The sequence below is a fragment of the Ostrea edulis genome, chromosome 10, assembly GCF_947568905.1.
Source record: "Ostrea edulis chromosome 10, xbOstEdul1.1, whole genome shotgun sequence".
Taxonomy (NCBI): domain Eukaryota; kingdom Metazoa; phylum Mollusca; class Bivalvia; order Ostreida; family Ostreidae; genus Ostrea; species Ostrea edulis.
This window is the reverse complement of record NC_079173.1, coordinates 44,697,694-44,714,931: the sequence shown is the minus strand read 5'-3', so window position 1 is coordinate 44,714,931 and position 17,238 is coordinate 44,697,694. Positions and strand designations below refer to the sequence as shown.

Sequence of the window (17,238 nt, the reverse complement as noted above, 5' to 3'; positions counted from 1 at the left end):
AGTTCGGCCCCAAGTTTTTTCGGCCGTTAGTAGTTTCGGCCTAATGTCGTTTCGGTCCAAGTCGTTTCGGCCTCACTTTTGAATATCTTTGTAGTACCAATAAATTAAGTCTTTTTTCTCATCTTAATATATCAAAATTGATATTTCTTTGTTTCGAAAACTGTTATATATGTCTTTGGTGTAAACAAGGAAGTCCACACCATTAAAGAAAATGATAGGTCATTTACAGGTAACACAGTATGATGCTGATTAAATTATAAACCGGTACCATATGATGCAGTTATTTTTAAGGCACAATTATTTCAATGACAAAGATCATATTCTCATCTGCAAGTTTTTTTTTTTTTATCAACATGAAATATACCCCAAGACTTTGTTTCCGTTGATGTTTTCAATATTCTGGCAATTAACATATTTTCGTTTTCAGAAATACGGATTGACAGAGAAACTAACGCAATATCACCTTTCAAAAATCTAACGTTCATTTCAAGTGTTAATTTATTTGTGGGCTTTTGTTATAACGTGAATATTTTATAGATTAGATGGACATAGTGTAAAAATAAAACGCATGACATATTGATAATCATATTCTCCTTTCTGCAATTACGTGTAACTAGTTATATGAAAATGTACAGAGAGACAGTTTTTGGAATTCTTTTTAAAAATTTTCAGCAAATAAATTTGTGAATTGCACACATTTACTGAAAATGGGGGATCATATTTCAATATCTATAGCTACTGCGCCGACCCAATATATTTCACATAGTTTGTTAGAAGTCAAACATCAAATATCCGCGACCCCCACTTGTTCTATCCAGCGAAAAACCTTTTGAATTTGCGTGGAATATACAAGTTATACATAGATCATTGTACTATCCATACAGACTTATAAGATTTTTTTTCCCTGGTTTTTTTTCCCGGTTATTTTTCTACTCCCAACTATTTTTTCTTCTATTGTTTCATGATTATTTTCATTAGTATATGTATATATGTTTTTGAATCTCTTCTTTCTATATATTTTATCTTGTTTACATTATATAACTACATAAAATATTGTTTAATTAAATCAAGCAGTCCTGATAAACAATTTTTGTTGAATGACGAAACATCATCAAACTGCAGATTGAACTTTTCAGAGCCTCCTGCTAACATTACTTATCTTTTTCAAAGTATGAGAGGGGGCATGTTGACTTATCCAAAATTCAAAAGTAAACAATTAAACAACAAAAAATTGTGCTTTTGTCCGAACTTCAAAACCCTAAATCGTGTACATGGGTGGGTGGGTGGTAACTAAAACTGCATCCCCCACCTGATGATTTGTGAAGTGGGTGCATGGGTCACTACGTGGATTGAATTAATAACTTTCAAGCATAAATGTTATATTGTTCATTGTTCTCACATTCCATCACTGCTACTATCAACATAGGTGGGGACCCAATATATCTTTAATATCGTCAAAAATAGTGGGACTCTCTCTCTCTCTCATGTCGCAAACCACGGGCTATTATTTCATTCTATTTCACAAACGTTTGTGAAATAATGAAACAATAACCTATGGTTTCATATACGCTATCGATCATTAACATTTTTCTAATTTCTATATTGAATTTTTTTTTTAATTTGGATGCATTAAAATAAGGAAGGCACAACTGAATCTAAAACATCCCGAGCGAGAGCGCGCGCGAGAGAGAGAGAGAGATAGCATTAGATAAACTTTTACAGGCATCCCTATTGCTATACCTAACATAGTACTTTTTTGTCTTTGGAATAGTATATGTGTGTATTATCTTCTACACATTGTGAGGACGTCCTCACTTAATAGGTTTGGTCGCGAGAGAGAGAGAGATCGAGATCACATCGGTTATCATTAAATATTTTAAACCCTTACACATAGTATTACAAAATTCTACAGCTAATGTTGTTGGGTATCCTACGCACAGCTAATTTATTGGACATACACTGTACACAGCAATTTTGCAATATATTTCCATGTGTAAAAGTGTGAACTCAGCTTCCCGGGAGGCCGTGACCGAATTTCAAGCATTAAAGCACGCGGACCTAGTGTATTACAATCAAGTGTTTAGTTTAATATGGTTAAACAATTTTCCATGATAGTTGACTCATTAATATTCATCTACACTTGTAAATAAGATGTTACAACACTTCAGTATGGAATCAATCACTGTGTTTCTGTTGATCGACTTCTTTATTTGTATACAAAGTTGAACATGTTACATTTATAGTAAAAAGTAATTCATAATATGAAATTCTGATAGAAAAAAATAAATAATTCTGTTCATCAAGGTGAAAGATGGGATAAAGCTTTGTAGCTGAATGCATCGTTTACTGACAGTTCAAAAAATAATTGTACACGGGGAAAGTCGATGAAAAATGTTTTCTATCATTTTTTATAAGGTAAAATGAATAAAATTACGTAAATTTTAAGAGTTTTTAGAAAAAATTAAGTTCTCCCAATAAAGTAATTCAAGTAATAATTAAGTAATTCAAGAAATTAAAAGATTTTGCCATTTATTTCTCCGGGAAAGAAAGAAATCATTGCTTTTTTAATCGTTTAGTACATTTTTTCTAAACAAGATACTGATCTCACGGTGGGTATCAGGGACTAATTTTTTAGACAAGGCAGTCTTCTTGTGTATTCAAAATACACATACACCGTGTTCACGGACATTTTACACCGTGTGTTTGGGAATACTCGTGGTCTGTACTGTAGATTTTATTATCAACATTATTGTATTCACCCGTAAATTACTAACTGAACCTAACATACACTAACAACGCAGATAACAACATATCAGTTTACAGTGTACAATACCTGGTCATGAGTCATAACTGTTTATTTTTTCACTAAATATATTTCATTGAAAAAATACCTTTTCGAATAAAGTTAGTGTAGTATTACTTGTAGCTAATTTTTTATAGATATACTAACAAAAAATGCACAATTGTTTGTAGTGTCTTCACATGATTTCAAAGTGATTTTTAATATCTATAGGTTTTGCGTCGAAATCACATGTCAAATGCTAAATTGAAATTTTACAGCACAAATTTGTTGAGAAATCATTATATTTCGGGGTTAAAAGTTTGCCTTGATGATTTCAAAAACTATTCTCAATGATCATGGTATCACAATTTGCCAAACATATGCACTGGAAAAGAAAGTTCGAACAATTTTGCATATATTTCATACTACGCCTACCTCCAATTATTTCCTCATCATACAAAATTTCCTCTTCTTTAAAGTCTCATAAATTCAATACACATCTATATTAACAAAAACAACATCACATTGTCGGTATATTGTAGCTTACGAAACTTGGGCCAAAACGACTTGGTATCTAAGGACGAAACGACAAAAGGCCGAAAAATCTTGAGGCCGAACAAACCTAGGGCCGAACTGTAAAAAGGCCGAAACAACTTGCATCGACAGATAGACAGACAAACAAAATCCATATGCCCTCGAATCTTCGATTCTGTCGGCATGAGAATTCACTTGAACTAAAACACACTTACTTCAACTAACAAGCAAACATTATATTGAACTAACAATTAAACACTTACTTCAACTAACAATTAAACATTTCCATAATCTAGCAATTAAAAAATTACCTGAACTAGCAATTGAAAATTTACTAGAACTAAGAATAAACATTAACTTGAACTAACAATAAAACACTAACTTCAACTAACAATTAAACATTTCCATAATCTAGCAATTAAAAAATTACCTGAACTAGCAATTGAAATTTTACTAGAACTAAGAATAAACACTAACTTGAACTAACAATGAAACACTAACTTGAACTAACAATGAAACACTAACTTGAACTAACACTTCGACACTTACCTGAACTAACAATAAACATTTACTTGAGCAGAGCCCACTTACTTTAGAGCATTTAGGCAGGCCATATTATTTCCTCCCATTGAGTCAAAGTACCGAATCATTTTCTTTTTGAAGTCAATCACCTGTAATTAAAATTCTGAAATGTTCATTCATAATTGTTTCTACTTTATAAGATATGTCATATTTGGTTTTACTAGGAACAATTATACAATGTCCCTGTCAACCACAGCCAAGATAATATATTTTCACATCAACCACAGAGTACATAATATATGTTCAAATCAACCACAGACTAGACACATGTTCACATCAACCACAGACTAGACACATGTTCACATCAACCACAGCTAAGGTAGTTACAGGTATTTGTGTGTTTATAAGTTAGTTACAGGTATTTGTGTGTTTATAAGTTAGTTACAGGTATTTGTGTGTGACTATAAGTTAGTTACAGGTATTTGTGTGTGACTATAAGTTAGTTACAGGTATTTGTGTGTCTATAAGTTAGTTACAGGTATGTGTGTGTCTATAAGTTAGTTACAGGTATTTGTGTGTCTATAAGTTAGTTACAGGTATTTGTGTGACTATAAGTTAGTTACAGGTATTTGTGTGTCTATAAGTTAGTTACAGGTATTTGTGTGTCTATAAGTTAGTTACAGGTATGTGTGTGTCTATAAGTTAGTTACAGGTATGTGTGTGACTATAAGTTAGTTACAGGTATGTGTGTGTCTATAAGTTAGTTACAGGTATTTGTGTGTTTATAAGTTAGTTACAGGTATGTGTGTGTGTTTATAAGTTAGTTACAGGTATGTGTGTGTCTATAAGTTAGTTACAGGTATTTGTGTGACTATAAGTTAGTTACAGGTATGTATGTGTCTATAAGTTAGTTACAGGTATTTGTGTGTGTCTATAAGTTAGTTACAGGTATTTGTGTGTGACTATAAGTTAGTTACAGGTATTTGTGTGTCTATAAGTTAGTTACAGGTATTTGTGTGACTATAAGTTAGTTACAGGTATTTGTGTGTTTATAAGTTAGTTACAGGTATTTGTGTGTGACTATAAGTTAGTTACAGGTATTTGTGTGTCTATAAGTTAGTTACAGATATGTATTTGACTATAAGTTAGTTACAGGTATTTGTGTGTCTATAAGTTAGTTACAGGTATTTGTGTGTTTATAAGTTAGTTACAGATATGTATTTGACTATAAGTTAGTTACAGGTATTTGTGTGTCTATAAGTTAGTTACAGGTATTTGTGTGTCTATAAGTTAGTTACAGGTATTTGTGTGTCTATAAGTTAGTTACAGGTATGTGTGTGTTTATAACTTAGTTACAGATATGTATTTGACTATAAGTTAGTTACAGGTATTTGTGTGTCTATAAGTTAGTTACAGGTATTTGTATGTCTATAAGTTAGTTACAGGTATTTGTGTGTCTATAAGTTAGTTACAGGTATTTGTGTGTCTATAAGTTAGTTACAGGTATTTGTGTGTCTATAAGTTAGTTACAGGTATTTGTGTGTGTCTATAAGTTAGTTACAGGTATTTGTGTGTTTATAAGTTAGTTACAGATATGTATTTGACTATAAGTTAGTTACAGGTATTTGTGTGACTATAAGTTAGTTACAGGTATTTGTGTGTGACTATAAGTTAGTTACAGGTATTTGTGTGTCTATAAGTTAGTTACAGGTATTTGTGTGTCTATAAGTTAGTTACAGGTATGTGTGTGTCTATAAGTTAGTTACAGGTATGTGTGTGTCTATAAGTTAGTTACAGGTATTTGTGTGTGTCTATAAGTTAGTTACAGGTATTTGTGTGTGACTATAAGTTAGTTACAGGTATTTGTGTGTCTATAAGTTAGTTACAGGTATTTGTGTGTTTATAAGTTAGTTACAGATATGTATTTGACTATAAGTTAGTTACAGGTATTTGTGTGTCTATAAGTTAGTTACAGGTATTTGTGTGACTATAAGTTAGTTACAGGTATGTGTGTGTCTATAAGTTAGTTACAGGTATTTGTGTGTGTCTATAAGTTAGTTACAGGTATTTGTGTGTCTATAAGTTAGTTACAGGTATGTGTGTGTCTATAAGTTAGTTACAGGTATTTGTGTGACTATAAGTTAGTTACAGGTATTTGTGTGTGTCTATAAGTTAGTTACAGGTATTTGTGTGTGTCTATAAGTTAGTTACAGGTATTTGTGTGTCTATAAGTTAGTTACAGGTATTTGTCTATAAGTTAGTTACAGGTATTTGTGTTTATAAGTTAGTTACAGGTATGTGTGTGTTTATAAGTTAGTTACAGGTATGTGTGTGTTTATAAGTTAGTTACAGGTATGTGTGTGTTTATAAGTTAGTTACAGGTATTTGTGTGTCTATAAGTTAGTTACAGGTATTTGTGTGTTTATAAGTTAGTTACAGGTATGTGTGTTTATAAATTAGTTACAGGTATTTGTGTGTTTATAAGTTAGTTACAGGTATTTGGTTCTTTATAAGTTAGTTACAGGTATCTGTGTGTCTATAAGTTAGTCACAGGTATTTGTGTGTATATAAGTTAGTTACTGGTATTTGTGTGTATATAAGTTAGTTACAGGTATGTGTGTGTTTATAAGTTAGTTACAGGTATGTATTTGTCTATAAGTTAGTTACAGGTATTTGTGTGTGTTTATAAGTTAGTTACAGGTATGTGTGTGTTTATAAGTTAGTTACAGGTATGTGTGTGTTTATAAGTTAGTTACAGGTATGTATTTGTCTATAAGTTAGTTACAGGTATTTGTGTGTCTATAAGTTAGTTACAGGTATTTGTGTGTCTATAAGTTAGTTACAGGTATTTGTGTGTGTCTATAAGTTAGTTACAGGTATTTGTGTGTTTATAAGTTAGTTACAGGTATGTGTGTGTTTATAAGTTAGTTACAGGTATTTGTGTGTTTATAAGTTAGTTACAGGTATTTGTGTGTTTATAAGTTAGGTACAGGTATTTGTGTGTGACTATAAGTTAGTTACAGGTATTTGTGTGTCTATAAGTTAGTTACAGGTATTTGTGTGTCTATAAGTTAGTTACAGGTATTTGTGTGTCTATAAGTTAGTTACAGGTATGTATTTGTCTATAAGTTAGTAACAGGTATGTGTGTGTTTATAAGTTAGTTACAGGTATTTGTGTGTTTATAAGTTAGTTACAGGTATGTGTGTGTTTATAAGTTAGTTACAGGTATGTGTGTGTTTATAAGTTAGTTACAGGTATTTGTGTGTTTATAAGTTAGTTACAGGTATTTGTGTGTTTATAAGTTAGTTACAGGTATGTGTGTGTTTATAAGTTAGTTACAGATATGTATTTGACTATAAGTTAGTTACAGGTATTTGTGTGACTATAAGTTAGTTACAGGTATTTGTGTGTGACTATAAGTTAGTTACAGGTATTTGTGTGTCTATAAGTTAGTTACAGGTATTTGTGTGTCTATAAGTTAGTTACAGGTATGTGTGTGTCTATAAGTTAGTTACAGGTATGTGTGTGTCTATAAGTTAGTTACAGGTATTTGTGTGCGTCTATAAGTTAGTTACAGGTATTTGTGTGTGACTATAAGTTAGTTACAGGTATTTGTGTGTCTATAAGTTAGTTACAGGTATTTGTGTGTTTATAAGTTAGTTACAGATATGTATTTGACTATAAGTTAGTTACAGGTATTTGTGTGTCTATAAGTTAGTTACAGGTATTTGTGTGACTATAAGTTAGTTACAGGTATGTGTGTGTCTATAAGTTAGTTACAGGTATTTGTGTGTGTCTATAAGTTAGTTACAGGTATTTGTGTGTCTATAAGTTAGTTACAGGTATGTGTGTGTCTATAAGTTAGTTACAGGTATTTGTGTGACTATAAGTTAGTTACAGGTATTTGTGTGTGTCTATAAGTTAGTTACAGGTATTTGTGTGTGTCTATAAGTTAGTTACAGGTATTTGTGTGTCTATAAGTTAGTTACAGGTATTTGTCTATAAGTTAGTTACAGGTATTTGTGTTTATAAGTTAGTTACAGGTATGTGTGTGTTTATAAGTTAGTTACAGGTATGTGTGTGTTTATAAGTTAGTTACAGGTATGTGTGTGTTTATAAGTTAGTTACAGGTATTTGTGTGTCTATAAGTTAGTTACAGGTATTTGTGTGTTTATAAGTTAGTTACAGGTATGTGTGTTTATAAATTAGTTACAGGTATTTGTGTGTTTATAAGTTAGTTACAGGTATTTGGTTCTTTATAAGTTAGTTACAGGTATCTGTGTGTCTATAAGTTAGTCACAGGTATTTGTGTGTATATAAGTTAGTTACTGGTATTTGTGTGTATATAAGTTAGTTACAGGTATGTGTGTGTTTATAAGTTAGTTACAGGTATGTATTTGTCTATAAGTTAGTTACAGGTATTTGTGTGTGTTTATAAGTTAGTTACAGGTATGTGTGTGTTTATAAGTTAGTTACAGGTATGTGTGTGTTTATAAGTTAGTTACAGGTATGTATTTGTCTATAAGTTAGTTACAGGTATTTGTGTGTCTATAAGTTAGTTACAGGTATTTGTGTGTCTATAAGTTAGTTACAGGTATTTGTGTGTGTCTATAAGTTAGTTACAGGTATTTGTGTGTTTATAAGTTAGTTACAGGTATGTGTGTGTTTATAAGTTAGTTACAGGTATTTGTGTGTTTATAAGTTAGTTACAGGTATTTGTGTGTTTATAAGTTAGGTACAGGTATTTGTGTGTGACTATAAGTTAGTTACAGGTATTTGTGTGTCTATAAGTTAGTTACAGGTATTTGTGTGTCTATAAGTTAGTTACAGGTATTTGTGTGTCTATAAGTTAGTTACAGGTATGTATTTGTCTATAAGTTAGTAACAGGTATGTGTGTGTTTATAAGTTAGTTACAGGTATGTGTGTGTTTATAAGTTAGTTACAGGTATTTGTGTGTTTATAAGTTAGTTACAGGTATGTGTGTGTTTATAAGTTAGTTACAGGTATGTGTGTGTTTATAAGTTAGTTACAGGTATTTGTGTGTTTATAAGTTAGTTACAGGTATTTGTGTGTTTATAAGTTAGTTACAGGTATGTGTGTGTTTATAAGTTAGTTACAGGTATTTGTGTGTCTATAAGTTAGTTACAGGTATGTGTGTGTCTATAAGTTAGTTACAGGTATTTGTGTGTCTATAAGTTAGTTACAGGTATTTGTGTTTATAAGTTAGTTACAGGTATTTGTGTTTATAAGTTAGTTACAGGTATTTGTGTGTCTATAAGTTAGTTACAGGTATTTGTGTGACTATAAGTTAGTTACAGGTATTTGTGTGTCTATAAGTTAGTTACAGGTATTTGTGTGTCTATAAGTTAGTTACAGGTATTTGTGTGTTTATAATTAGTTACAGGTATGTGTGTGTGTCTATAAGTTAGTTACAGGTATTTGTGTTTATAAGTTAGTTACAGGTATTTGTGTGACTATAAGTTAGTTACAGGTATGTGTGTGTCTATAAGTTAGTTACAGGTATTTGTGTGTGACTATAAGTTAGTTACAGGTATTTCTGTGTCTATAAGTTAGTTACAGGTATTTGTGTGACTATAAGTTAGTTACAGGTATGTGTGTGTGTCTATAAGTTAGTTACAGGTATTTGTGTTTATAAGTTAGTTACAGGTATGTGTGTGTCTATAAGTTAGTTACAGGTATGTGTGTGTCTATAAGTTAGTTACAGGTATTTGTGTGTCTATAAGTTAGATACAGGTATTTGTGTGACTATAAGTTAGTTACAGGTATTTGTGTGTCTATAAGTTAGTTACAGGTATTTGTGTGTCTATAAGTTAGTTACAGGTATTTGTGTTTATAAGTTAGTTACAGGTATCTGTGTTTATAAGTTAGTTACAGGTATTTCTGTGACTATAAGTTAGTTACAGGTATTTGTGTGTTTATAAGTTAGTTACAGGTATATGTGTGTCTATAAGTTAGTTACAGGTATTTGTGTGTTTATAAGTTAGTTACAGGTATGTGTGTATATAAGTTAGTTACAGGTATTTGTGTGTTTATAAGTTAGTTACAGGTATGTGTGTGTCTATAAGTTAGTTACAGGTATGTGTGTATATAAGTTAGTTACAGGTATTTGTGTGTTTATAAGTTAGTTACAGGTATTTGTGTGTCTATAAGTTAGTTACAGGTATGTATTTGTCTATAAGTTAGTTACAGGTATGTGTGTGTTTATAAGTTAGTTACAGGTATTTGTGTGTCTATAAGTTAGCTACAGGTATTTGTGTGTTTATAAGTTAGTTACAGGTATTTGTGTGTGTCTATAAGTTAGTTACAGGTATTTGTGTGTCTATAAGTTAGTTACAGGTATGTGTGTGTCTATAAGTTAGTTACAGGTATTTGTGTGTCTATAAGTTAGTTACAGGTATTTGTGTGACTATAAGTTAGTTACAGGTATTTGTGTGTTTATAAGTTAGTTACAGGTATTTGTGTGTTTATAAGTTAGTTACAGGTATGTGTGTGTCTATAAGTTAGTTACAGGTATTTGTGTGTTTATAAGTTAGTTACAGGTATTTGTGTGTTTATAAGTTAGTTACAGGTATTTGTGTGTTTATAAGTTAGTTACAGGTATGTGTGTGTTTATAAGTTAGTTACAGGTATGTGTGTGTTTATAAGTTAGTTACAGGTATGTGTGTGTCTATAAGTTAGTTACAGGTATTTGTGTGTTTATAAGTTAGTTACAGGTATTTGTGTGTTTATAAGTTAGTTACAGGTATTTGTGTGTGTCTATAAGTTAGTTACAGGTATTTGTGTGTTTATAAGTTAGTTACAGGTATGTGTGTGTTTATAAGTTAGTTACAGGTATGTGTGTGTTTATAAGTTAGTTACAGGTATTTGTGTGTTTATAAGTTAGTTACAGGTATTTGTGTGTTTATAAGTTAGTTACAGGTATTTGTGTGACTATAAGTTAGTTACAGGTATTTGTGTGACTATAAGTTAGTTACAGGTATTTGTGTGTCTATAAGTTAGTTACAGGTATTTGTGTGTCTATAAGTTAGTTACAGGTATTTGTGTGTTTATAAGTTAGTTACAGGTATGTGTGTGTTTATAAGTTAGTTACAGGTATTTGTGTGTCTATAAGTTAGTTACAGGTATTTGTGTGTATATAAGTTAGTTACAGGTATTTGTGTGTTTATAAGTTAGTTACAGGTATGTGTGTGTTTATAAGTTAGTTACAGGTATTTGTGTGTTTATAAGTTAGTTACAGGTATTTGTGTGTCTTTAAGTTAGAATACAGATCTTGTAGACTCTATAGAGAGTAACCAAGCTTTCACTGAAATAAAGTCCCACATTGTAATTGCCTGGGCACTACTTTCATAACACCACATTTGCTTACATTCAAACTCCCCGTCAAAGCCTCATTACATCACCTACGAATTGACCTCTCCTATGTGACGCAGTACAATATACAGATTTGTATATTGTGAGTCCGAGATTATCACGCAGGTAAATAACACTAAAGAAGTAGTTCATAGTTAAAAGTTTAAAGATATTGAAATTAAGGGCATTAATATAAAAGTATGGATTTTATTTTAAACATATAATGATCAAAAGATCATTAAAAACTAGGGAGACTCCGTTCAAATTATTGTGTAAAGTAATGAACTTGATGTTTACATTCTTGTTTTGAAAGTTGTTTACGTTTGACGTTATGTTTTTCGTCATTCTACAGTGACGTCACACAGTATACGCGGCCTAAGAATCGCTATCCCATAATGCCTTACTCTGGCGGAAGTTTGGCTTACATTTACTCAATGATTGTGACATCACATCTGTCTACACAATGATTGTGACATCACATCTGTCTACACAATGATTGTGACATCACATCTGTTTACACAATGATTGTGACATCACATCTGTCTACACAATGATTGTGACATCACATCTGTTTACACAATGATTGTGACATCACATCTGTCTACATAATGATTGTGACATCACATCTGTCTACACAATGATTGTGACATCACATCTGTTTACACAATGATTGTGACATCACATCTGTCTACACAATGATTGTGACATCACATCTGTTTACACAATGATTGTGACATCACATCTGTCTACACAATGATTGTGACATCACATCTGTCTACACAATGATAGTGACATCACATCTGTCTACACAATGATTGTGACATCACATCTGTCTACACAATGATTGTGACATCACATCTGTTTACACAATGATTGTGACATCACATCTGTTTACACAATGATTGTGACATCACATCTGTCTACATAATGATTGTGACATCACATCTGTCTACACAATGATTGTGACATCACATCTGTTTACATAACTCGATGATTGTGACATCACATCTGTTTACATAACTCTATGATTGTGACATCACATCTGTTTAGGGCTGTTCCAGAAATGATCAAATGGGGGGGGGGGGGGGGGGGTCGGGCGGCAAATGATATTTTTTTGTGTGGGTGGTCGTATTTTTTCATATTTTAATTGGTCTGTGGTTGGACTGTTAAAAAAATATTTATTATGGGTAGTGGGTAGTTTCTATTGTTTTATTTTGTGCCACGTGGGTGTGGAGTTTTCAGAATATTTTTATTGTCGCTCTTGTCGTGTTGGTTACAAAACGTCGGAGGGAAAATTGAAAACGTGCTTTCGAAATCGGAAATAACATAGAACTATTCGAGTTGTCGCTCTTTGCAGCGCATAACTTTCCATTACGGCACTCTTCAAATTAGAGGCGCCTTTAGTAGGGTCCCTTTGGACGTGATGGCGGCGAACTCGGTTCTGTAGATTATTACAGTTTACAGTGCATCGATTTTGGGAATATTTTGAAACCAATAGGTATTCCGTTTTCTAATAAAAATAGGCAAACCTTAGTTGATTTATACGAGGGTACCGATGCGTTATATTTATCAGTCGGTGTGATGGTGATTTAGAGGCCTCCGGGCGTGGGCTCCATTAGAAGACGAACGAATCGTAGAAAAACATATCCATACCCATTTCATGATAATAGCATCGTTTGGACTCCCAATCTTTCCAACATTCCCGTCATAGATGCCTTTGATTGTTGATCTGACATCGTTTCTTCAGAACTACTGTGATACAATGTCGCACAGGCATTACCGCGTCATTGACTAGAATGTTTGTCCCGAAAACCTCGCGAGATCTGTACCGTTTTCATTTTTAAAATTATTTTTGTGGTGGGTCTGGTTAGTTTTTTTTTTTTTTAATTAGATGGGTCATTGTAAAATGAGTTTATTAATTTGATGGGTCATGGGGTAATTTTTTATTTTTTTTTATGGGTGCTTGGTATATACAAAAGGTGCCTCCCGACCCCCCCATGTATTTATCTTACATAACTCGATGATTGTGACATCACATCTGTTTACATAACTCGATGATTGTGACATCACATCTGTTTACATAACTCGATGATTGTGACATCACACCTCTTGACAAATCATAATGAACAGAAACACTTGGTTTGTTTATAAAAATGTGTTTGAATGTGCATTTCCAGAATTAGAAATGTATAAAATACTAAACATACGTAAAATAAAAATGGGGGAAAAAAATGATTGAATATCTAGGAATATGTCCACTCTCAGTCACTGAATATCTCGGAATATGTCCGCTCTCAGTCACTGAATATCTCGGAATATGTCCGCTCTCAGTCACTGAATATCTCGTAATATGTCCACTCTCAGTCGCTGAGTATCTCGGAATATGTCCCCTCTCAGTCACTGAATATCTCGGAATATGTCCGCTCTCAGTCGCTGAATATCTCGAAATATGTCCACTCTCAGTCACTGAGTATCTCGGAATATGTCCGCTCTCAGTCACTGAATATCTCGGAATATGTCTGCTCTCAGTCACTGAATATCTCTGAATATGTCTGCTCTCAGTCACTGAATATCTCGGAACATGTCTGCTCTCAGTCACTGAATATCTCGGAATATGTCCGCTCTCAGTCGCTGAGTATCTCGGAATATGTCCACTCTCACTCGCTGAGTATCTCGGAATATTCTGCTCTCAGTCGCTTAGCATCTCGGAATATTCTGCTCTCAGTCGCTTAGCATCTCGGAATATGTCCACTCTCAGTCGCTGAGCATCTCGGAATATGTCCGCTCTCAGTCACTGAGCATCTCGGAATATGTCCGCTCTCAGTCGCTGAATATCTCGGAATATGTCCGCTCTCAGTTACTGAGTATCTCGGAATATGTCCGCTCTCAGTCGCTGAGTATCTCGGAATATGTCCGCTCTCAGTCGCTGAGTATCTTGGAATATGTCCACTCTCAGTCACTGAGTATCTCGGAAATACGTCCGCTCTCAGTTGCTGAGTATCTCGGAATATGTCCACTCTCAGTCACTGAGTATCTCGGAATACGTCCGCTCTCAGTCGCTGCATAAAATCATACCAAACAAGGTCGATCTGCTTTAAAGCTCAATAAGCTATGGTGGACATATTTCCCAATATTCAGTTAATAACCTGTAAGTATTCCAGTATTTAACGCTGTTTTGTTTATTCACAAGGAGTAAATGTGAGGCAACTCACAAATATTGCTCCAAGTGGCCAGATAATCCATTGGCAATTTGCAAATAAAAGACACTTTACATAATGCCTGCCCCTGCTTAAAGGAAATGTTTTGAACTATAAACTTTCAACACTAGATTTACTGACCGCTAGACACTAGATTTACTGACTGCTAGACACTAGATTTACTGACCGCTAGACATTAGATTTACTGACCGCTAGACACTAGATTTACTGACCGCTAGACACCAGTGCATGCCCAAATGAACAGGAATCAGGATGTAATCTTTGGAAAAAATGTCCACTCGTCTTGTCCAGCGCTTGACCGAGCTGTGACCTTGACTCATAACCTTGGGGTAGAAGAAGGTGTTGAAGGCGTAGACTTTGGGTTTTCCTTCCGTCTCCCCGCGTTCCACCAGCTGATTCATGTAGAAGTTGATGATCTGAAACGATGTTAACATAGAGAACCATAGACTGTACTCGTGGTAATTATCAAACAGAAATATTACGCCAGAAAAATCTCATATCAGAGTTATCGAAAACTGTCGGTCCTGTCGGCAAGGCCAATAAAATTTTCACTGGACCGATAATTTTCTACAAAATGTCGGTCCAAATGGCCGTTTGAAACCATCGGGCGTGATCTGATTGTTTTAGAGCTATGGTTCGAGATGCGCAAGTGAAGGTCAATCAAACAACATGGCCGCACGGCCGATCAAATTATGAAAGGCTCTCTACCCAGGAAGAAAAGACTGGTCGTGGTAGCTCAGTTGTAGACCATTCGCTTCGTAACTGGAAGGTTGTGAGTTTGAGTTCTGCTTGTGCCATGACCACGTCAAACCTAAGATGTAAATATATCCTCGCCAAACGCTCGGCATTTAGCAGTGAGAGTTACAGGTCTTTCGGATATGACCTCCAATGTTGTATGTTGTGGTAGGTTTTAAGTTGCACGTTAAAGAACCATCACTACTACAGCCTTGAGTTAAAGTACAAAGCATAGGTCTACAGCTGGTCATGTCTCATTATGAGGGGAAAATTCCTGACGGGACTTAAAACAACAAACAACTTGGTAAGAAAAGAAAAAATGCTGAAACTGGACCACTTAGAAAATTACAAAGGCTTCCGTGGTGTTCATGAGTTCCAAGATGGTTGGAAAACTGACCGTATTTGGCTGGATATTATGAGTGGGAGATGCATTGCTGTTATACAAAAGGCATTTTGTGCAGTTCTTTTTTTCTTCGTTCTCTCTATGCAATACAAGGTACATGTATCTGGTCTGACAAAACGGTGCCCAGTCTGACAGGACCAGTAACTCCGTCAGACAGTGATTTAAAAATCTCGACAACTGTCATATGGATGAAAAGCGAAAGATACACTTATGTACCAATCTAATTAAAATAAGATGTTACATCCGCTCATATATTCACTATACAAACATCAAGTCAAAGGTCAAATTTGCAACAGCCAATCAAATTTCCCCCTTCATATCGTTAGGGTATTATCCCACAATTCCATGTATTGTTTATGTAAGGAAGAGAAAAAAATGGCGGCACCCACGATCGTGACTTATTTATTGCGTGTTTTGTTTAATTTTAAACTATGGCAACATCGAGGGATCTTTTCATGCATACTTCAACAAAGAAGACATTTTGTATCTGTTCTTGTACATTTTTCAAATATCAAATATCTTCAAAGCGGTTTTAATTGTTTCCATTTCTTCATCGGTCGCCATCTTTGATAAGTAACAAAATACAGTATATAATGAGGATTTTCATTGGATGCCGATGACATTCCACCTTTGTAGCGATTGGTTAATTTTTCATGCAAATTTGACCTCTATGGGATGTTGTTAGATGTTTGTGTAGCGAGTATGTGAGCGGATCTAACATCTAATTTTAATTATATTGACTTATGTACAACAATATTTTCAAATTGACAACTTTCAAATTTACCTTTGAAAGTCAGAAACTACAATTTTAGTAATCTGAAATATATTTCTTTAAAGATATTAGTTGACTTGTATGTTTCATATAAAGCCTCAAATTACGATATCAGCAGATTGTTACTGGGTATTTTGTAGCCTCACTATCTGGGGTAAATACTGAGATAGTATTTGACATTACGATATCAGCAGATTGTTACTGGGTATTTTGTAGCCTCACTATCTGGGGTAAATACTGAGATAGTATTTGACATTACGATATCAGCAGATTGTTACTGGGTATTTTGTAGCCTCACTATCTGGGGTAAATAATGAGATAGTATTTGACATTACGATATCAGCAGATTGTTACTGGGTATTTTGTAGCCTCACTATCTGGGGTAAATACTGAGATAGTATTTGACATTGGGAGTGACACTCTATATCAGTACCAGTTATGTAAGAAAGAAAAACAAGGAGTCTCCAGCAATGCATGATGGGATATCATCTTAAAACACCAGTGATTTTGTCTCACCTCATCATTCAGCCAGTTGAGCCCGGCGAGTGACTCCATGTCGTGGCGACGTATCTGTAACTTGTAACCTTCCACGAGGACTTCGTCGGCCGGCTGGGGTCTTAATGCATCGTTGACAACCTGAAGCATCTCATCCGTTAATTCTGAAAAACATGATAGAATATTGTCAACTATAATCTCGTAATGTCTATTGTAGCTTGGTAATGTCCATTATAGTTCTGTAATGTCTATTATAGTCTGGTAATGTCTATTATAATCTTGTAATGTCTATTATAATCTTGTAATGTCTATTATAGTCCTGTAATGTATATTATAGTCCTGTAATGTCTATTATAATCTTGTAATGTCTATTATAGTCTTGTAATGTTTATTATAATCTTGAA

The 17,238-nt window shown here is 33.7% G+C and overlaps 2 protein-coding genes across 4 annotated transcripts in view; one reads left to right on the top strand and one right to left on the bottom strand.

The window, feature by feature from the left end:
- LOC130050809 (uncharacterized) overlaps positions 1-17,238 on the top strand; it is a 355,157-nt gene that overhangs the window by 284,660 nt on the left and 53,259 nt on the right. The window lies entirely within an intron of this gene.
- The window catches only part of LOC125666236 (sentrin-specific protease 1-like), a 57,323-nt gene that overhangs the window by 16,164 nt on the left and 23,921 nt on the right, over positions 1-17,238 (bottom strand). For all 3 annotated transcript variants that reach the window (XM_056151535.1, XM_056151536.1, XM_056151537.1), the window contains 3 exons: positions 16,856-16,998; positions 14,642-14,845; positions 3,908-3,987 (listed from right to left, as the gene is read on the bottom strand). In XM_056151535.1, coding sequence (XP_056007510.1) covers positions 3,908-3,987; positions 14,642-14,845; positions 16,856-16,998 — 427 coding nt within the window. The remainder of the gene's footprint in view (positions 1-3,907; positions 3,988-14,641; positions 14,846-16,855; positions 16,999-17,238) is intronic.